General features: G+C 44.4%; 1 protein-coding gene across 2 annotated transcripts in view; it reads right to left on the reverse strand.

The window, feature by feature from the left end:
* The window catches only part of cdh13 (cadherin 13, H-cadherin (heart)), a 1,022,665-nt gene that overhangs the window by 603,928 nt on the left and 395,474 nt on the right, over positions 1-23,263 (reverse strand). For both annotated transcript variants that reach the window (XM_078210633.1, XM_078210635.1), the window contains exon 5: positions 11,005-11,154. In XM_078210633.1, the coding sequence (XP_078066759.1) occupies positions 11,005-11,154 (150 nt within the window). The remainder of the gene's footprint in view (positions 1-11,004; positions 11,155-23,263) is intronic.

Here is a 23,263-nt window from a genome sequence, read left to right on the forward strand (position 1 = left end):
ACTGCAATGAAGTTACTGTGAAAATCCCCCAGTCACCACACTCCGGCGTCTGTTCGGGTACACTGAGGGAGAATTTAGCTTGGCCAATGCACCAAACCAGCATGTCTTTCAGACTGCAGTAGGAAACAGGAGCACCCGGATGAACCCCACACAGATACAGGGAGAACGTGCAGACAGTGCATAGGCAGTGACCCAAGCCAGGAATTGAACCTGGGTCCCTAGTGCTGTGAGGCACTGTACCACCGGGCCACCCCAAAAAGAGTGGATTAGAGTTAATTAGATAAAATAAGAGAAACAGCAAGGGAAAGAAAGATTGGATGAAGAGGGAGAAAATAATAGAGAGAACGAAAAAGTAAAGACATATTGTAAATTTTATCACAAAGTAGCTTTTGGGATAAATTACTGTCCTGTAAGAAATGAGAGTGCAGAGTTTCAATAGTTCCATTCTGGGTCACCAAGGGTAAAGAGCACATTGGGCCATAAAGAGGGCCCTTACACCATAAAATAGCAGCTCTAGCTTTCTGTGGTGAGTTTAGTTACTATAATGGGCAGGATTTTCTTCTGGTCCCTCCACTGTCAACAGGGTTTCCCATCTTTGTACCCCTCCCCACCCCACCGTTGGGGAACCCACGGCAGGGGTTCACCGTTAGCGGGACCAGAAAATTGCACTGCGGGAATTGCCGGAAAATTTCACCCAATCAGTGCAAATCCAAAATGCTGAGTGACCACCTAAGGGGCTCAATTGGCCCATTGGCACATGGGCCACCTGGCGCCTCTGCTATTGCTGATAAAAGTTTGACAGGGGTGGGTGGGTAGGCACTGGGAATGTGCCCAGCACACAGTGCCCATATTACAGCAACCCCGTCACCTGTCAACTCGGGAAGCGGGGGACGGGGGGACGGGGACGATGGCATAAAATCCAGCCCAAATGTCTCTTCCTCACCCCAAATTGTTTTTTTTAAAACACTGATAACATCATTTGCCATAAATTGATTATTACGTTTCCAGTAAATTTTGGGCCAGAGTCAGTTTAATTCCAACAGTCCACATCAACTCCAGTCAGTACACTGGGTATTAGATTAATTATGTCAATTTAGTCAAACAAAATTACATTAAAGTGTAATGTAAATCAGGGCATTTATACATGTAACAGAAGGCCTGACTCGCAGCCAGATGCTTGCAAGTTTCTGTCCCACGGCTGTCTGTCATTTAAGATTGCCTGTCACCATTAGGCTGAGTCATGATAGCGAAATGCAAAGTCTACTTTCATCAGTCGCTGTGCTGCAGCAACACCTCGTGTCTGCTGTAAATGGTGCTGAGCAGACCTTGGGCATGAGGTAAAGGGGATGGATAATGGATCAAGAAGTAGCTCATCACTTGTGATATAAAACTTGAGCATTGTTGAAAAAATTAGTCATGCTGTCGAAGTTTTTCATCTTGCACTCATCAGGACAGACACAAGAATGCCAAAGAAAGGCACAAGTGATGGAATAGTCTCCGTTTACCTGGATGGGTGCCACTCACAAAACATTCACGAAGCTTATCAACATCCAAAAAAAAGCTCCCCTCTTGGCTGGCATCCCATCCACCACCTTAAACATTCACTCCCTCCATCATGGAGGCACAGCGGCACTACGTGCCATCTACCAGATGTATTGCAGCAACTCACCAATGCTCCTTCAACGGCACCGACCAAACCTGCAACCTCCACCACCGAGAAGGATAAATGCAGCAGCTGCATGGGAACATTACCACCTGCAAGTTCCAGTCTAAGCTACATAGCATCCTGACTTGGAAATATGTTGCCATTCCTTGACTGTCGCTGGATAACAATCCTGGAACTCCCTTCCTAACAGCACTGTGGGTGTACCCATCCCACATGGACCACAACAGTTCAAAGAGGTAACTTGCAATCACCTTCTCAAGGGCAATCAGAGATGGGCAATAAATGTTAGCTTAGCCAGTGATACCCACATGCCGAGAATGAATTTTAAAAAATCAGGACCCTTTTGTCACACAGCATAAATTGTTGTACCTTTTGCATCTGTCCTGATGAGTGCAAGGCAAAAAGATTCAACAAGATTCAATTCAATCTTATCTATTCCCTTCATAATTTTATATGTTTCTATAAGATCTCCCCTCATTCTTCTGAATTCCAATGAGTATAGTCCCAGTCTACTCAGTCTCTCCTCATATGCCAACCCACTCAACTCCGGAATCAACCTAGTGAATCTTCTCTGCACCCCCTCCAGTGCCAGTATATCCTTTCTCAAGTAAAGAGACCAAAACTGTACACAGTACCCCAGGCGTGGCCTCATCCGCACCTTATACAGCTGCAACACAACTTCCCTATTTTCAAACTCCATCCCTCTAGCAAGGTGATGAGAACAAGGCAGCAGACAAGTTGTCATAGAATCCATAGAATCATAGAATCCCTACAGTGCAGAAGGAGGCCATTTGGCTCATCGAGCCTGCACCGACCACAATCCCACCCAGGCCCTATCCCCGTAATCCCACAAATTTATCCTGCTAATCCCCCTGACACTAAGAGGCAACTTAGCATGGCCAATCAACATAACCCACACATCTTTGGACTGTGGGAGGAAACTGGAGCACCCGAAGGAAACCCACACAGACCCAGGGAGAACGTGCAAACTCCACACAGACAGTGACCCAAGCCGGGAATCGAACTCGGGTCCCTGGTGCTGTGAGATAGCAGTGCTAACCACTGTGCCACCGTGCCACCCTATTGATGAGCAGGTTGAGAAACAAAATGGAGCTAGAGTTGCAGCGTGGCAGTGGTAAGAAGCTGCAGAAAGAGAACTACAGCTGGGCAGAAAAATGTTGCTGCAATCCCTGGAACAAATAAAATCATTGTGTTCCAGGAGTAAGGTTTTCCTATAGCGAATGTGCATTGTGGTCCTCTTGATGCTACATGTGTGTTGCTGCTTTGCTGGTGCGCGATGCCTGACATGGACTTTTAAAAAATAGTTTATAAAAATAAAGTACAGATATGTAATCCTGTCTGATTTTTGACAGGTCTGAACCTAATTATCCTGAGACATATCATTTTGACTGTGAAAGGCAGAAGGACAAATGGCAATTACAGTCTTCTCAACAATGAGCCACCTCAACTCTGGGGTGGCTCTTTGAGGCCATTGTCACAAAAACATAAATGTTTCTGCTGGATTGGAGAGAGAAATCAGGGAACTGGAATTAAAATGTAAATTGTATATTTCAACACAGCCTTTCATGCAAATAAGCACTGGCAGAGTTCCCTGTTCTTGCTCAGTTCTGCTCACACAAAGAGAATAAATCCCTGTGCTGGGTGCATTGCAGGATAGACAGTTTTTGAGTGCACACTTTTTGCCACATGGTAAAGGGCCATATTCAAAACATGGCCACAGAACCCACAAGATATTACATCCATCGATGCCGAGGTTGATGACCTTTCATCAAACCAGGAGAAATTGACAGATATTACAATGAAAAATGGATTGGAGAGGTGGGGGAAAATAAACAAAGGGGAGGTCTATGATTGAATGGAAGGCAGGAGAGATTAGGGCGGCACAGTGGTTAGCACTGCTGCCTCACAGGGACCCGGGTTTGATTCCCATCTTGGGTCACTGTCTGTGTGGCATTTGCACATTCTCCCCGTGTCTGTGTGGGCTTCCTGCAGGTGCTCTAGTTTCCTCTCACAGTCCAAAGGTGTGCGGGTTCAGTGGATTGGCCATGATAAATTGCCCATTAGTGTCAGGGGAATTAGCAGGGTAAATATATGGGGTTGCAGGGATAGGGCCTGGGAGGGATTGTTCTTGATGGGCTGAATGGCTTCCTTCTGCACTGTAGGGATTCTATGATTAAATGACAGAAGGGTTGATGGTGTAAAGCTTCAGGGGATGGTAATGGTACACAGAGAAAAGCAAGAGATGAGTCGAAAGGAGGTGTTAATGAGAATATCCAAATCATCTCCTGCAACTGAAATCTTAGAAAGTGGATGGAGAAGTTTTGTGAAATTGTTGAACTCAGTTTTTAAGACGGTGCTGGGTTAGCTATTAGGAGGCAGAGATCAGGGAAAAAATCTGTGTCTGTGTTTGACACTTCACCATCTGGCTTGGGTCCAATGAACAAAGGTACAAGCTGAAGTTGAGCTTCAGTAGAACAGCACGGGAGGCCGAGGACAGGGAATTCAGACAGTGAATTAAAATGGCAGACTAAAAAAGTTTGGCCATGCTTGCAACTGAACAGCTTGCAAAGCTGGTAATCTATATTTGATCTCCTCAATTTAGATGAATCTGCTTTGTGACCAATTAATACAATGTATTAAATTGAAAGTGCAAGTAAATTCTTCAAGGCCAGCGCTTCCAATATTTCTTTTTATATCCTCAACTGCAGATTCCCTTCAGAACAGAATCTGCAACCTTGTCTGTTTCTTCCCTCCACTTCTGTTCTCACTCCTTTCTCTCCCTCCCATAACCACCATTGGTTTTGCCTTGCAACCCATCAGCTTCCACACTCAAGTCACCAACACATGCATCTGCTGCTCTATTCTCAGCATCCTGATGTGATTGTCCTCTCTGCGACATTTGGTCCATTCCTCAATTGCCCCCAACACCCCTCCCCTTCTCCACAGCACCATCTGGTACTAGCGCAGGAGATGCCACAGTGAACTATTACCTCTTCCCGTCCTGCCACCAAGAGCCCCAGATGATACTTCCTCTACATTTAGTGTAGCGTATTTGTTGCCCATGCTGCAGTCCCCTCTGTCTTTAGGAAATGCAGATCGGACGATTGCTTTGCAGAACACCTCTGTTCACTCTGCAAGCGTAGCCAAGCTTTCAGTCTCCTGTCATCATAATTCTCCCCTCCACTCTGACCCCTATCTCCTACATTGTTCCAACAAAGTCAATGTCAGCTCAAAGTGCACATCATCATTCAATTCATGTACTTTGCAGCCTTCTGTCCTCAATGCTGAATTCAACAAGTTCATCCACCATCTCCCGTTGACACCTCCTCCTGTTTCTGAAATAAATGCTGCAGGTCAAACGCTGCAAGTCAAAGTGCACCCAGAGAGAGAAGTGACCCTTTGTCGATGTGAAACATTACCTTGGTTTCTCTCTCCACAGAGACTACCTTCCCTCATTATTTCCCACAGCTCCTGTTCTTGCTTCAGATTTCCAAGAACCGCAATATTTTAATTTTTGTTTCTTTACTAGTCACGTCACTTCTCCTTTTACCTTCCACAGTAATCATTTTGTAATTTAATCTCTCCTGTCTTCCACTCTATCTCAGGCCTTTCCCCGCATATCCTTTCTGTACTTCCCCAACATCCGCACTTGCTTCAAATCCCTTATATTTCGAACATTTTCCAGTTGGGCGGCACGGTGGCACAGTGGTTAGCACTGCTGTCTCAGCGCCAGGGACCCAGGTTCGATTCCCAGCTTGGGTCACTTGTCTGTGCGGAGTTTGCACAAAGGAAATTGCCCATCAGAGGTTGAAACTTCCCCGACAATTCCCTGGGAGTCCTTGCATTGTCCCTTCCAGCGGGGGTCTCCTCGTGCATCCTCCTGCGTACGTCCATCCGGAGACCAGAAGATCTGGGGCAATATCTGCTTTTCTTTCAACAAGAGAAAATGGGCGGCATGGTGGTTAGCAGTGCTGCCTCACAGCACCAGGGACCCGGGTTCAATTCCGGCCTCGGGTCACCGTCTATGTAGAATTTTCACATTCTGCCCGTGCTCTCACAGATGTGCAGGTTAGGTTGATTGGCCATGCTAAATTGATTCTAGGGCCTGGCGTGGGTGGGATTGTGGTTGACTCGATGGGCCAAATGGCCTCCTTCTGCACTGTATGGATTCTATGATTGTATGATTCTATGAATGCTGTCTAACTTATTGTTTATTTCTGGCAGTTTCAGTTGTTGCATCATTAGATTATCCATCTTCCAACGCACTAGCTTGAAATGTCATGTCATGTTCTGCATTCAGCATAAACAGTTAACTGCTAAAACAGTCGTGTTTACTTACAACTGCAATCAGCAATGAGAATCAAAGGAATAGTAATCTATAAACTGGCTTTTGCTGCATGTGGGTTGACAGCAATCCTTCTACTTGATAGTAACGTCACATGGTCGGCACCCTACTGTTTTAAGTGCTGCAGTTCACTCTCATGTGAATGCTCGATAATCGTTTCAATAGAATTGTGCTGGAAACGCTAAGATCAAATGTGTCAATTTTATTACGCTGGGGGGAGTTGGACAATGGCATTCACCAATGCATTAAGCCCACATTTAGAAGTTGTTAAAATAAATCCAAGCCAATGCTGTCAAGACAAGATTGATTACTTTCAAGTTGTCTCTCAAATTGAGACATAACAGATATCAAAACAGATCTCCAGTGGTCGTGTTATCTGTCAGATTCCTGAATATTTCACATTTAAAATGCCATATTTTTGAAAAGATACATGCTTCCATTCGTCGCGGTCAGTGACAGCGTTTTGTACCAGCCACAAAGTAAATTAGAGCTGTATAAACCCGGGAAGGTACCTAGTGGCTGAGTACAAAACTATACTCAGTCATCATGTGGGGGTAGGGCCTGGGTGGGATTGTGGTCGGTGCAGACTCGATGGGCCGAATGGCCTCCTTCTGCACTGTAGGGTTTCTATGATTCTATGATCAGAATGACGTGTCTCACTGGTTCCCATCAAAATGAAAAGCTACTTAGGGATACAGGTATACATTACAGAACAGCTGAGGGGAGAGGGAGAGAGGACCAGACCATAAATGGTGAGGCAAGGAATGAAAATGTTTCAAAAAAGGTGATATTTACCAGAATATTTTCTTTTTTAAAAAGTAGAGACCTTGCGAGGGGATGTGGGGAGAAAGTGAGTGGGACCTGGATTGACATGTGCTTAAGGGGGAAAGAGCTTATCAAAAATGTGATAAAATAAATTATTACAAAATTTCACCCTTGGACTGATATAGGGAGCATCTATACTTCAAAGAACAAAGAAAATTACAGCACAGGAACAGGCCCTTCGGCCCTCCAAGCCTGCACCGACCATGCTGCCCGACTTAACTAAAACCCCCTACCCTTCCGGGGACCATATCCCTCTATTCCCATCCTATTCATGTACTTGTCAAGACACCCCTTAAAAGTCACTACCGTGTCCGCTTCCACTACCTCCCCCGGCAACGAGTTCCAGGCACCCACTACTCAGTGTGTAAAAATCTGCCTCATACATCTCCTTTAAACCTTGCCTCTCACAGCTTAAACCTATGCCCCCTAGTAATTGACTCTTCCACCCTGGGAAAAAGCTTCTGACTATCCACTCTGTCCATGCCTCTCATAATCTTGTAGGCTTCTATCAGGTCTCCCCTCAACCTCCGTCACTCCAGTGAGAACAAACCAAGTTTCTCCAACCTCTCCTCATAGCTAATGCCCTCCATACCAGGCAACATCCTGGTAAATCTTTTCTGTACCCTCTCCAAAGCCTCCACATTCTTCTGGTAGTGTGGCGGCCAGAATTGAACACTATATTCCAAATGCAGCCTAACTAAGGTTCTATAAAGCTGCAACATGACTTGCCAATTTTTAAACTCAATACCCCGGCCGATGAAGGCAAGCATGCCGTATGCCTTCTTGACTACCTTCTCCACCTGCATTGCCACTTTCAGTGACCTGTGTATCTGTACACCCAGATCCCTTTGCATATCAATACTCTTAAGGGTTCTGCCATTTACTGTATATTTCCTATCTGTATTAGGCCTTCCAAAATGCGTTACCTCACATTTGTCTGGATTAAACTCCATCTGCTATCTCTCCGCCCAAGTCTCCAACTGATCTGTTTCCTGCTGTATCCTCTGGTGGTCTTCATCGCTATCCGTAAATCCACCAACCTTTGTGTCGTCCACAAACTTACGAATCAATCCAGTTACATTTTCCTCCAAATCATTTATATATATTACAAACAGCAACGGTCCCAGCACTGATCCCTGAGGAACGCCACTTGTCACAACCCTCCATTCCGAAACACACCCTTCCACTGCTACCCTCTGTCTTCTTTGACCGAGCCAGTTTTGTATCCACCTTGCTAGCTCACCTCTGATCCCATGCGACTTCACCTTCTGCACAAGTCTGCCATGAGGGACCTGGTCAAAGGCCTTACTGAAGTCCATGTAGACAACATCCACTGCCCTACTCTCATCAATCATCTTTGTCACTTCCTCGAAAAACACGATCATGTTTGTGAGACACAACCTCCCCTTCACAAAACTATGTTGCCTCTCACTAATACATCCACTTATTTCCAAGAGGGAATAAATCCTGTCTCGAAGAATCCTCTCCAATAATTTCCCTACTACTGATGTAAGGCTCACCAGCCAGTAATTACCTGGATTATTCTTGCTATCCTTCTTAAACAAAGGAACAACATTGGCTATTCTCCAATCCTCTGGAACCGGCCCTGTAGTCATGATGTGGAGATGCCAGCGTTGGACTGGGGTAAACACAGTAAGAGTTTTAACAACACCAGGTTAAAGTCCAACAGGTTTATTTGGTAGCAAATGCCATTAGCTTTCGAAAGCTAATGGCATTTGCTACCAAATAAACCTGTTGGACTTTAACCTGGTGTTGTTAAAACTCTTACCGTCCCTGTAGCCAGTGAGGATTCAAAGATTTCTCTCAAGGCCCCAGCAATTTCCTCCCTTGCCTCTCTCAGTATTCTGGGTTATATCCCATCAGGCCCTGGGGACCTGTCTACTTTAATGTTTCTCAAGAACTGCAATACCACTTCCTTTTTGATCTCAACATGACTCAAACTATCTACACATCCTTTCCCAGACTCATCATCCACCAAATCCTTCTCTTTGGTGAATACTGACACAAAGTACTCATTTAACACCTTGCCCATTTCCTCTGGCTCCGCGCATAGATATCCTCCCTTGTCCTTGAGTGGGCCAACCCTCTCCCTGGCTACCCTCTTGCTCTTTATATATGTATAAAAAGTCTTGGGATTTTCCTTTATCCTGCTGGCCAATGCTTTTTCATGACCCCTTTTAGCCCTTCTTACTCCTTGCTTAAGTTTCTTTCTACTTTCCTTGTATTCCACACTTGCTTCATGTGTTCCCAGCCTCTTAGCTTTGACAAATGCTTCTTTTTTCTCTTCGACTAGGCTCACAATATCTCTCATTATCCAAGGTTCCCAAAACTTGCCATACTTATCCTTCATCCTTCCAGGAATGTGCCGGTCCTGAATCCCTATCAACTTACACTTGAAAGCCTCCCACATGCCAGATGTTGATTTGCCCTCAAACATCTGCCCCCAATCTACATTCTTCAGTTTCAATGTTATCTTATTTTTAATTATTTCACAGGATGTGGCCATCACTGGCAGGACCAGCATTTATTGCCCATTCCTAATTGCCTTTGAGATGGTGGTGATGAGCTGCCTTTTTGAGTCGCTGCAATCCATGTGATGAAGGTACACCCACATGGCTGTTAGGGAGGGAGTTCCTGGATTTTGACATAGCAACAATGAAGGAACAGTTATATAATTCCAAGTCAGAATAGTGTATGGTTTATGAACTTAGGAAATAGTAGCTGGAGTAGGCCATTCGGCCCCTTGAACCTGCTCTGCCAGTCAACTAGATCATGGCTGATCTTCTATTTCAGCACTATTTTCCCGCAGTATCCCCATAGCCCTCTGCATCTTTAATATCTAAAAACCTATTGATCTCCACCTTGAATATACTCAGTGACTGAACCTGTGAGGTGAAGAATTCCAAAGATTCACAACCCTCTGAGTGAAGAAGTTCTTACTAATCTTAGTCCTAAATGGCTGACCTCTTATTCTGAGACTGTGTCACCTGGTTCTAGATACACTCCAGCCACAGGAAACATCCTTCCTGCATCCACCCTGTCCAGCCCTGTAAGAATTTGGTATGCTTAAATGAGGTCACCTCTCATTCTTCTAAATTCTGGAGAATACAGGCCCAATTTTCTTAATCTCTTCTCATAGGTCAGTGCCATCGTCCCGGAGATCTAGTGAACCTTCATGGCACTCCCTCTTTTGCAAATATATCCTTCCTTAGGTAAGGTGACCAAAAGTATACATAATAGTCCAGCCGCGGTCTCACCAAGGCTCTATCCAATTGCAGCAGGACTTTTCTTTTAAACCTCTGTACTCAGATCCTCTTGCAGTGAAGGCCAATATGCCATTTGCAACTTGCTTGCTACATCTGCATTTTGACTTTCAGTGATTCATGTACAAAGACAACCTTGATCCCTTTGGACATCAACACATCCCAAACTCTCACCATCTGAGGAATACTCTGCATTTCTGTTCCTCCTACTAAATGGATAACTTCACATTTTTCTACATTATATTCCATCTGCTATGTTCTTGCCCACTCATTTAGCTTACCTGAATCCTCTTCAAACTTCCTTGCACCCTCCTCACAACTCACAAACCCACCAAGTTATGGTCATCAGCAAACTTGGAAATATTGCATTTAAGCTTTCATATCCAACTCATTGATATAGATTGAGAACAGTTGGGCCCAAGTACTGATTCTTGTGGTATCCACAGATGACCAGACTGAGAATGACCCTTTTATTTCTATTCCCTGCTTTCTGTCCAATAACCAGTTCTCAATCCATGCCAGTATATTACCCCCAATAACACGCGCTCTCATGCTGTTTACTAACCTCCTGGCACAGTGAGGTAGCAATGCTAACCACCGTGCCACCTATGTTGAATTTTAGTAGGTGACTGTCAAACTGCAAATACTGCTCACAGGAGCTTCTTCTAGCCTATAAATTACAGTTAAGCAGTTCCTCTTCTAAACTCCTTTTGCAGTTGAAGTTATAAGATATAATTTATGATATCAACCATTATGTATTAAACCCTTGCAGTGAACGGGATCAATTTGCAGTTTTGATTATGTACAGCGGGTAGCAGGGGTCCAATTTTACAAGGAATACGTACAGCATGTGTAATACTTACAATATACATATCCAAATCCTCACGATCCAGTGAACGGGTCACAATGATTTCTCCAGAATTATCATTGATTCTGAAAACACCCTTTGGTTCCTCCTCAACGCCCTTACCGTGAAGTTGAAACTTTATGCCATCTTGCCTGTCAGTTATTACCTGGAAAATAATTTAAAACATTGTCAGATAAGGCCTGAAATGTCACAATTTTGCATTAAATATTGAAAAGCTACACAATACCAATGTCCCCAATAAATAATAGAACACAAACGTACCCAGAGCTAATATAACATTCCAATTTTTTCTATCCATCCATTTATTATTTCTACTGCACTAATATTTTTCAGAGTCTATGTTACTTCGTCTCAGAGATTGGACTTTGAAATTCCTGAGGTAAGCGAGGATGTTTTCAAGGTGGGTTTCTTAAAGAGGACAAAATCTCATGTGGAACTTGAATCTACCAAGGCTCAGCATTTTTCATGAGCTCTATCGCATATCATGATCAGTCACAAGAGTGAAATGAGACAAATAAGTCATGCAACCCATTTTCTGCATTCACACCATTAGCAGTGGCCACTGTTTGGCTTCAAACATTGCCGGGGCCACGAGGATGGAGAGGTCTGGATATTTAAAAGGCCAGTTTTTCCATCCAAACAATCTCCGGGCAAATTGATTGCCTTGTTTGAATGGGCAGCAGAAACCAGCAGGACTTTTTAAAAAAACGTTCTCACAAGAAGGTTTGGGAGTCCTGTGATGACACTGACACTGCAACAGGAGTGTCGGAATAAATTCCATCTGCTCCCCACCACAATTAAGGTCGCTGGGCTCAAAATGGTTACACGGGTATGAGCAACGTTGGATGTCTCTTACTATTTTATTTCTGTCCATCTTAAATTGGGAAACGCCAGAAGTGCTTTCATTAAAGCAGAATATCAATGGATTAGTCAAATCCTTAATTGTTCCACATGATGATAAATCAGTGCTAAAGGCACAAGGCAATCTAAATTGTTTTCTTTCCCATAATAGTATTTCAATTGCCTACACTCAGTGATTCAAATCCATTGACCTTCCTTTTGTTTATTGTGACAGAATAATTATTACAAGTGTGCTCAGTACACAATTTTCGTCAGATTAAGTTGTGCTCCCTCCGGCAGCTAGGATTTCAAGGATTTATTAAGATTATAAGTGTAGCAATTTGGAAAGGAGTTTTAAATATATTGAAGAATTGGCAACCAATTTTAATGCTAAACATTCACCAAGTGTTTGTCAGAACTTTATTTTCCTTGGGTATTGACTCCAAAGAGATTAATCCTTCAAAAGCGTGTTGTTCAATAACTCATTTATTATGTCCTGCTAATGCCCATTTCAAGTTGCATTCATTCTGCATTGCCGAAAATTGCATTTGACATCTTTCTGGAGTCCAGAAATGCAATGCGATTGACACTAATGAGAATTCCTTTACAAATCTCAGGCCTTTGGTCTTTTCTAGATCGCAATGATGAACTGTAGTGTACAAAATAGTCAGTCTACTTTCCTTTCCACTATTTTTCTGGTCACACATTTCACATGGCGGGTATTCACACTTACAGGAATATAGCAAAGTTCTTCAAAGCATTTTATTGGCAAAAGCTCTTAAGCATGCATTGTCTTGAATCAGGAGATACTTCAGCAGCAGGCGCGACCTTGAATCTAGTGAGTGCAATCATTTAGCTTGCAAGCTAAAGTGGATGAGGCAATGGCCAAACTAATTGAAAGCTGCTTTGATAAACGAGTGGTAATAATTAAACAATTCCACATGCAATATTCAAGCACGGGTGCCAAGAGTTTGATGCTACCAATAAAATCTGAACGTATTATTGTGCTGCTTATTATATTATACTGGCTGATAGCCTAAATCCATGTATTTTATGTATGAGCTCTATGGATTCTCATTTAGAGTTCGCAGAACCTAAGTCTAAACAAGAAACCAGAAAGATCGTACAAATAGACAAGCAAGACAGTTCTCCTATTCATAAAGAACACATGTGCGCGATAAGGCCCCATCACCACAAGCAAATATTAACTAATCTTTTAATCAACAATTTACGATGAAAGCTTGTGTCAGCAGAATTGAACTTGCGTTGGAGCAGATTTTAGGAATCCAAGCTGAGCAGGTTACTATGGTCATGAATGGAAGGGAGAATTTCAGCTCACAGTTCAAGCAAAACAATGTACTGATTCTAAAAATATATTACCCATCCACTCCTCAATACTTGCTCTTAAGTTCACATTATCATTTGATTGTCAAATTAACCGGTAATAATGACCTCATCCTGTTCACGATACCACCTTAAATGTGGCAACATTTCAAACATCATTGCTTGGTTATTTATACTGCACACTAATTCCATTGCGTCTTCCTTTATTCCACAGGGAAATCAACCTGAGTCAGCAATTTCATTCTTGGTACGAGTTGACCGTTGAACCTATGATAATACCCACTTATTCTAGAACACTTGGACACAAATTTTGTAAGGAGTCACTGGATCATCTTTAGGCAGTGGTGAAGTAAAGCCTCTTTGGGCTGGATTTCGTGAGGCTCAGTAAGAGTTTTAACAACACCAGGTTAAAGTCGAACAGGTTTATTTGGTAGCAAATGCCATTAGCTTTCGGAGCGCTGCTCCTTCATCAGATGGAGTGGAAATCTGCTCATAAACAAGGCACACAGAGACACAAACTCAAGTTACAGAATACTGATTAGAATGCGAATCTTTACAGCTAATCAGGTCTTAAAGATACAGACAATGTGAGTGGAGAGAGCATTAGGCACAGGTTAAATAAATGTGCATTGTCTCCAGACAGGACAGCCAGTGAGATTCTGCAAGTCCAGGCAAGCTGTGGGGGTTACCGATAGTGTGACATGAACCCAAGATCCCGCTTGAGGCCGTCCTCATGTGTACGGAACTTAGCTATCAGTTTCTGCTCAGCGACTCTCCGCTGTCGTGTGTCGTGAAGGCCGCCTTGGAGAACGCTTACCCAGAGATCAGAGGCCGAATGCCCGTGACCGCTGAAGTGCTCCCCCACAGGAAGAGAACAGTCTTGCCTGGTGATTGTCGAGCGGTGTTCATTCATCCGTTGTTGTAGCGTCTGCATGGTTTCCCCAATGTGCCATGCCTCGGGACATCCTTTCCTGCAGCGTATCAGGCAGACAATGTTGGCAGAGTTGCAAGAGTAGGTACGGTGTACCTAGTAGGTGGTGTTCTCACGTGAGATGGTGGCATTCATGTCGATGATCCGGCATGTCTTGCAGAGGTTGCTGTGGCAAATGTTCGTGAGGCTGACAGTGGTCTCAGTGGGAGAACTGGTAGGAAATTACAAAGAGCCACAGGTTCAAGGTGAGAGGGGGAAAGTTTAAGGGAGATGTGTGGGGGAAGTCTTTCACGCAGAGAGTGGTGGGTGCCTGGAACCCGCTTCCGGAGGAGATAGTGGAAGCAGGCACATTAGCAACATTTAAGAGGCATCTGGATGGGTCCATGAATAGGGAGGGAATAGAGGGATACAGACTAAGGGCAGAAGGTGTTTGTTTTAGTCAGGGCACTATGATCGGCACAAGCTTGAAGGGCTAAAGGGCCTGTTCCTGTGCTATACCTTTCTTTGTTCATTGAAAGCCATGTCAGTTCTGTAGGGGAGGCCCGACAGTATCAAGCCCCCTTTTAGTACTTAAGTGACCACATTCAGGCCTCCTCCTACAATTGAGGTCCCTACTGGGAGCTGCAGGCCAATCAGAAGCTGGCAGCTACTCACCATCATCACCACCAGCACCCACCTGGTGCCCAGGGATGTCCTGCACCCTCGGCCAAGAGTGAGTGAGGGTGGGTTGGGGGTTGCAGGGTGAGGTCATGGGAGAGGGGAGACAGAGATGTCAGAGGCACAGGCAGAGGTGGCTTTCCCAGTAACACCCTCTTCCCGATTTCAGACACAGAGGACCTGACAACGAGCGAATCTCCCAGCTCACCCATCGCCCCTTGGAGGCTTCTCGCAAACCCATGGCCGGAATCTTACCACCGTTCACTCCGGTGGGATTTTCCCACCCCGCCACAGTGAATGGAGATTTGGCTGGCCGCCAAAATCTCTGACCTCACTGCAGCGGGAGTGTGGCGTGAACAGCGGTTAAGATCGCGCCCCTGGGGTTTGCAATGCAGCCTTCTGAGGGTATGGGAAAGCTGTGGGGTTCCATTAAAGCAATGAGGCACCACAAAATTGCAATGGGTCATGGATTATTGGTACCAATTGGTTCATGAATGGAGTTAATTGACATCCAGCCACCAATGGCCGTGAATCCTGCATCAGACCCTTTACCTTACAACTTCATCAAAGAGAGTTCTCCCATGGCTGGAAGGCTGATGTGGGGTATTTCCAGTGCGGCCTGGCCACCATGGTTCCTGTGAAGACGGCCTGTATTAAGCCCAGTCCTTAATGCTGCCCTGTCTCTCTGGTTGATAATGGTTTCCTTCAATTTATCCATTCTTTTTCCTGTTTCTCGCCTTTATGATAGGGCTTCTCTGCCATTCGCGTGAAAGATTGTTACTAAGTCACATTGACCAGTGAAACAAAAGGTGACTGTCCCAAAATATCTGTTGCATAGCAACAGTAACTACATCAATACCTAATTTGCGTAACAGCGCCGTCTTTGAAGACAGGCAGAAGGTTTCAGTACCTGCCCGTGATAAATAGGCAGTGTCATCACCAATTACGATCGGGTTCATCATTTTAATTGGCAGTGCACAGTCCCCAGGAGGGAGAAAACAGATTCAAAAGTATGCAATCCCTAAATCGTTTATCTGACATTGCGCACACATGTTTGCATTGTTTTTCTGCTGCATCAGATTACAAGACATATTACTTCACTTCCCAATCACTGCTCGCCAAGCTGAGCTATCTCATAAAACCCAATTCATATCTTGGGATCAGTGGGTGGACAGTTCATCACTCAGTGAATTCTGCTAGCTGGAGGGTGAATCTGCCAGCACCTTTCCTCTTGCAAAGAACTGAAGTTGCAATCAGCCCAGCCACGTATAATTTTCAGCACACAAATGGAGTGGTCATGTATTCTAATGCAATGTGTTTGCAAACACAAAATGGTGCGGCAATCACTTTTTTGAGAAAATGCAGCTATAATCTCAGAAAGGAGAGCCACGCGATGAAATGGAATATTTCTGCTGAAGCTCTGCCCACAGCTGACTCTGCCAACATTTTCAGAGTAAGAAGTCTCACAACACCAGGTTAAAGTCCAACAGGTTTATTTGGTAGCCAATGGTATTTGCTACCAAATAAACCTGCTGGACTTTAACCTGATGTTGTGAGACTTCTTACTGTGTTCACCCCAGTCCAGCGCCAGCATCTCCACATCATAACATTTTCAGAATCAGGGGGATTGGGTTGAAGAATCAAAGAATCCCCACAGTGCAGAAGGAGGCCATTCAGCACTTCGAGCTGGCACCGACAACAATCCCACCCAAGCCCCATCTCCGTAACCCCATGTATTTATCCTGCTAATCTCCCTAACACTAAGGGACAATTTAGCATGGTCAATTCACCTCACAGCACCAGAGACCCGGGTTCGATTCCGGCCTCGGGTGACTGTCTGTGTGGAGTTCGTACATTCTCCCCGTGTCTGCGTGGGTTTCCTCCGGGTGCTCTGGTTTCCTCCCACATTCCAAAGATGTGCAGGTTAGGTGGATTGGCCAGGGTGAATTGACCTTAATGTCAGGGGGATTATCAAGGTAAATACATGGATTATTAGGGTAAATCCATGAGGTTATGAGGATAGGGCCTGGGTGGCAATGCTGTCGGAGCAGGCTCAATGGGCCAAATGGCTTCCTCCTGCACTGTAGGGATTCTGTGATTCTATTCTATGATATTTGAGTGTGGGAGGAAATCGGAGCTCCCAGAGAAAACCCATGCAGGCACCGGGAGAACGTGCAAACCCCACACAGCCAGTGACCTGAGGCCAGAATTGAACCCGGGTCTCTGGTACTGAGAGGCAGCAGTGCTAACCACTGTGCCACCACTAAAGCTGAGGTTGTTCTCTCTGGAGCAAAGGTGATTAAGGGGAGATTTGATGGAGGTGTATCAGATGATTACAGGTTCAAATAAGAAAAGCTGTTCTCAGTAGCTACATTATCCCATTGGCACAAGGACCAGAGGGACGCTTTTTTAAGGTTTAGGGCAAATGATGAAGGGGGATGTGAGGAAGAAGGATTTTTATACAGTGAGTGGCAGTGACCTGGAACTCCCTGCATTTAGAGTGGTGAAAGTGGTGCCAATTACTGATTTCTGAAGAAAATGGGAGAGGTTCTTGAGGAAAATAAACTTGCAGGGTGACAAAGACAGAGCAGACTGACTCGGTTGCTCTGCAGCGAGTTAGCAAGGGTTCGATGGACCGAGTGGGCTCCTACTGTGCTGTAGTAGCTCCATGGCCAGGATTTTACAGCCCCTCTGCCTCGGTGGGATATTTCAGTCCTGCTCAAGTAAACGGCCATTTAAATGGTCCATCGCATCTGACAGGGGGAAGACACTCAGTGCCAGGCCCAAAAAAACCCTGGCCCATTATTTTAATTACACCCAAATGTTGGGTGATTGGCTAAGGCATCTGCTTGCTGCCAAGGGGTGTGGAATTGTCCGAATACTGAAGATCCTTAAGAACTGAGAGATATTCTCCTCTACCCAGGAAAACATTCAGGCCCCCATGTCCCTCTTTTTTTAAAATGTCTTTAGGAAAGTGCCTCAGTATTCAACAATTGACACAGTGTCCGTGACCCAGTCCACATGCACCAATAGGCATGTCAATACAACTGCTTTGAAAAGATCTTGGAGGATTGAATAAAGATCGAGCCTTCACACCGGAGTGGAGCATAACAAGGTGAATTAATTCAAGCTTTTACCACGTGTATGCGGGAGAGGCCTTTCACATCAAGCTCAGAAACACTCTGTCGTTTACAGATCAAAGCACTATGTGCATTATTGCATCACAATTGAAACATACATACTACTTCAAAATAGATCATGTAATCGAATGTCAGTCCATCCCTTTTTTTCCGTGTTGCAAATTATGTCAAACTCAGGTTGTGGCCCTCTAGTCTCTGTGGTTTTTCCTGTCACTTGTGGTTTGTTCCAGAACGTCTGCTTTTGTGATATTTTAAGGCTTCCGCCCTTACCACCTGCTGTCTTTTCCCTACACTTCTCCTTGTGAGTCATAGTCATACCATGTGACTGTCTGATTCTAATCAGGGTCCTTGACCTAGGTCACTGCTACTGGTTCTCTGTCATGGTCAAGGGTTGATCTACCTATGCTGCTCTGGCTATTTCCTCGTATGGATGTATTCTGCTCCCTGCTAAAGGTTATTTTTCATGGTCTTGCAATTAATTTAGCTAAGCTGCTTTATTTACTTATATGGATGGATTCTGCTCCTATCTCTCTCATCCATTTTGTACTGTGCCATGCTTCACAGCATCCTGCTTTTTCCCGTATTGTTTTCTCCTTTTTTATCTACCTTTCCCATCTTCAATAGGTATCTCCAGCTTCAATCTTGCCTCCATCTCCTCTGGGCTACAGTCATGAGAACTCTAAGATGAGGCATAGTTTTAGCCATGGTCTAACTGAATGGCGGAACAGACTTGAGGGGCTGAATGGCCCAATCATGCTCCTATATCCCTATACAAAAACCCTCAGCAAGAACAAACACAACTGTCATCTAATGGGTTTTTCTCCAGTACTTCAATATTTTGGTAGCTGTGCCATGTATTTTTTTTTAAATTCCTAATTTAAAATTGGAAGTAAAGCAACCTTCCTCAACTTCCCTCCTGTGAGACAAGAAGGTGTCATTCTTGTCGCAGTGTCATCTTTGAGTTGCAGAAAAGAAACATACATTGAAGCATTCAACAAATGTACTGCAATTGACTCAAGTCAGAGATTTAGAGTCTAATTTATTTCAAATTTATAGATAATGAGAGCAACGATTAAAGGTAAAAATATTTAAAATATACCTAAAGACTCGATAATGAAATTAATTTACCAGCCATAAGGAGATGCAGACGCGTGACACAGTTTGATGCACTCTGACTTCTCAGTCTTTATTCTCAGAGAGTAAGCTCTCAGCCTTGTTATTTCTCTTGATGTCCCAGCCAAGTTTTGGAATGTGTCATTTGAGAAAGTACGGATAAAATTCTGTGTCTTACACACATTTTGCATGTGCAATTTTTAAACATCTCGGGGGATGTGTTTGACAGCGTGCAGACTGTTTTACAGGCAGAAGCTACAAGTACCTGGTCACAGATGAGAGAAGTGTTCACTTATCTCAGTAATTCTACTGGGTGACAGAGTTTAGTATTGAGACAAGGTTAAAATAGCAAACCAAAATCAAGCATTGGCAAACGTTTTGCTGGTCTATGGAACTCAGCCAATTGCTGATTCAGTGTATTATTAAGCATGTATCCCAAGACTAAACTGCATTAAATCCAGGATAATAAACAGTTGAGCTAGCAGTATTGCAAGATAATACAACATAATCAAATGATACAGATGGCATAATGCGAAACAGTATTCTGTCTCAGACAGCTTGCAAAGATCATTTGAATCCAATGATTATATTACAGTTGTCTTGAACAGTATGTATTTGCTCCCTTGTTTCCTGTAATCAGTATGTTGTATATGGAAAGAGTCGATGCTTAGCCTTGGAGTGTGTGTTCCGAGTACAACATTCAGACAAGCGCACATGTGCACACAGCATATACACACAGATAAAGATAGTGCACGTATACAGATTATAGTTTATCTGTAATTGTCAGTCTCCCACATGGCAAACCTTTGGTTTCTTGAGTGGATTCAATGACAAAGCTCAAGTGAGAATCTTGCAAAGCAAAGAACTCACAACGGATGGCAGGTTTCTTGCAGTCAAGTATCTCGGAGATATTTGAAACTGGAACAGGTTAACTGTTTTGGCTGCTTGAAGACTTGTACTTATTTTCAGAGTCTGGTTCTCAATCTGACTGTCAACTGATGATTCTTTGATTTGTCAATGCTCTTCTGCCACCTGCCCAGATCCCTTCTGGACCCTGGGTTAATAAAGGATTGCAGTATCAGAAGCCAGTTTTGGTCTCATGATCAATGGTCATTGTCCACACGGAAAGGCTTCGAGCTAAAATGCCTTTGATATCGAATAGGAAATAGATGGCGTTCTTTCACTCTGAACTTGTGGATAACAGCTCTCATCAGTTTTCTTTTGATAAATTGCAAACCAGGAGACACAGAGTTAGGGATCCGCTGACTTCGTGCTTTCAGTAAGCTATGAACAATATGAAGTGTGAATTCCATGGGTAGCATTCATTTTGGAATGTTCATTCCACAAGGAGACCATTGATGTACAAAAGGAGATAGATTGGAAACCATGGGTATGATTTTCCCCAGAGACTTCAGTACCCTGTGGTCAGATTGAAAGTTGGCGGGTGGGGTGGGGGGCGGGGGGGGCGGGGGGGGGGGGTCAGAGGCCTGCATTGAGTGCGAAAGTCACTCTTTATGATTTTCTTCAAATTAATGTACAGAGGGCAGGCTCAACATCCTGTAGGCTCTGCAGCTGGAGGACCAGAGGTTTTACCATTTGAAATGGAAGCAAAGTAAGTGAGAGGGCACTTCAAAATGGAGGCAGCCTCTCTCCGCTTCTTTAAATTCACATCATTAAATGGATTTTGCAGCCAGGCCACACACACTGTCAATGTAGGTGGGTGAGGAGCCCATGGACAGGACGGCCTGCAGTTGTTGCAAACAAACAGGGCCTCTGGATCTACCTGGAGAATTAGCACCTCAGTTCTACTGCTGAGGGGCTGCCTGTAGGCAACTAAACTGGCTGCCACACCCACAGGAACCTGAAGGCCAAGTGTAATTTCCCAGTTGACCGCCATTAATTGGTTTTAAGTGGCTCTATATGACTCGTGTTGGCTATTTACTCTGCTGCAAACCCCATCCCAACCAGGGCCCGCAAATAGATTCGAGCCGGGAACTGGCTGGTGGTTACTTTACCTTCCGCTCACCTCTGTTCTCAGCTGATTAGGGCCCCATCAAACTACCAAAATCATAATCTAATACAACAAATCCAGGAGCTGCATTTCAGATATTTTCACAGATTAGGGCAGTGGAACCTCATCCCAGATTCTCCAAGATAACTAGTGTCTGCTGTATGTTCCAGAACTCAAGAGGCCCAACCATGGAATATGTCATCCTCCATAGCCTAATATGTTAGATGGCTACTTGTCAGCCAGGATGGAGATGCTGGGCCGAATGGCCTCCTTCTGGGTGCTGCACATTTTCTGTGATTCTACAACACTATCGTATATGTTGCACTACAGCTCTCATGGATGTCCACCTGGCACGTTGGCACAGTGTTAGCATTGCTGCCTCACAGCGCCAGGGTTCAATTCCGGCCTTGGGTCACTGTTCGCGCGGAGTCTGCACGTTCTCCCAGTGTCTGCGTGGGTTTCCTCCGGGTGCTCCGGTTTCCTCCCACAGTTCGAAAGACTTGTTAGTTAGATTGATTGCCCCTGCAAAATTGTCCCTTAGTGTCAGGAGCATTAGCAGGGTAAATAAGTCCCGTCACAAGGATAGGGTCTCGGTGGGATTGTGGTCGGTGCAGACTCGATGGGCCAAAGGGCCTCCTTCTGCACTGTAGGGATTCTACGATTCGATACTACCTTACTCTCCTCCGTGACTGTCAGAAGTAAAATTGTGAGACAAAGTTCAAATCAAGTGCAAGCAATTTATTTTCCTGGTAAGTGACATGGGTATCCGCCTTTACTGTATTCAGCCATAATGCCATCACTGAATCAGAATTTATGATGCGTGCTTTCGAGAACCTATTATTTTACTCCTCCTGAGAAGTAAGTGAGATGAATCACTGCTGGTCGTTGCCAGTGGTAAGCTCTCGTGGTTGGGTGGTCCTGTGATTCCCTTGACTGGGTTAGGACGTGGCCCTCTAACTGTTTCCACTGAGGCAAATGCTACAGCAGCTGGTAAGCCCTGGAGCACTCCATGACTTGCACACAGACTCCATTCCCTCCCTCCACATTTTATTAACTCCACTGTTCATTTTTCTAGCCAGACACTTTGTGCCTCAAATTAACAATCCAAATTCAACCAATCAAATCTATTAGGTTTTTTTTGGAACCTGCTCCTTTTTTTGCCCTCCACATGTGGCCAGTCGCCTTTTGAATAACTGCTTCCTTTTTTTTAAGTGGTGGCTCTCGCCTTTGATGCTGCTGCAATAATGCAGCAATATGCAAGCTCTCAGCACCAGTCGAAGTTAGCAATCGATCAGCTTGTCTCGGCTTGGTTGAACACAAAACATGGGCTGCCCGTTTGCCGTGTGTTCCTTGCACATTGCGCGAGAGGGAGTGTAGCTCAGAATATGTCAACCCACAATTAAACTCAGCAATATATGAATGCAATTGTGTTTTAAGTTGCACTAAATAGTATTAATAATGTATCTGTCGGATTGTTCTTGCGAAATTTCTCTGCTTGCTGTTTGAACAAATGCATTAATCCAATCTGGCCTACCAGCTCTGTTGAAATAGAGGCGAATTCAATTTGCTATTCATGCATTCATTAGTAATATTGCACGGCTTGTTTTCAAGTCATATGTCAGACAGAGTTAACCATATACAAATGCAGGGTGGAATATTCCAGCCCTTCACACTGCCAAGATTTTCCGGTCCCGCTGCAGTGAACGGAGATTTGGCTGAGCGCCAAATTCTCCATCCTTGCTTGCAGCGGCAGCAGGGTGTGAATGGCCGGGAAGATCACGCCCACAATTCTTGAATGAATTTTTGCTTCACAAAATATCATTTTGGAAAGGGAATATCTTTCATTATCAGCATCAACTTTTCAACGTATCACCCAGTGTGAAGCAAAAAGTAGCGCTCCTTCTCAAACAAAAACAAAGAATGTTGGAAAAAGTACTCAGCGGGTTGGGTTGCAGCTGTGTACAGAGAGAAAGATAGTAACCAGGCAGAATCTACTGCTCTCTCTGGTGGCATGCTCGGAGGTAAGAAGGGCGTTTAATTCGGCAGACTATTGGCGTATCTGAACACCGCCACCTTCCCGTCTCAGCCAGTTCTGGGCAGGAAAGTACATGGTCGATCTTGACTGCCAATTGAGGCCCTTAAGTGACCAATCAATTATCTCATCAGTTATGGGTCTCATCCCGCCATCACTGGTATTGATCCAGCAGCAAGTTGGCCT

Source organism: Mustelus asterias, chromosome 4 (genome assembly GCF_964213995.1).
Source record: "Mustelus asterias chromosome 4, sMusAst1.hap1.1, whole genome shotgun sequence".
Classification (NCBI taxonomy): domain Eukaryota; kingdom Metazoa; phylum Chordata; class Chondrichthyes; order Carcharhiniformes; family Triakidae; genus Mustelus; species Mustelus asterias.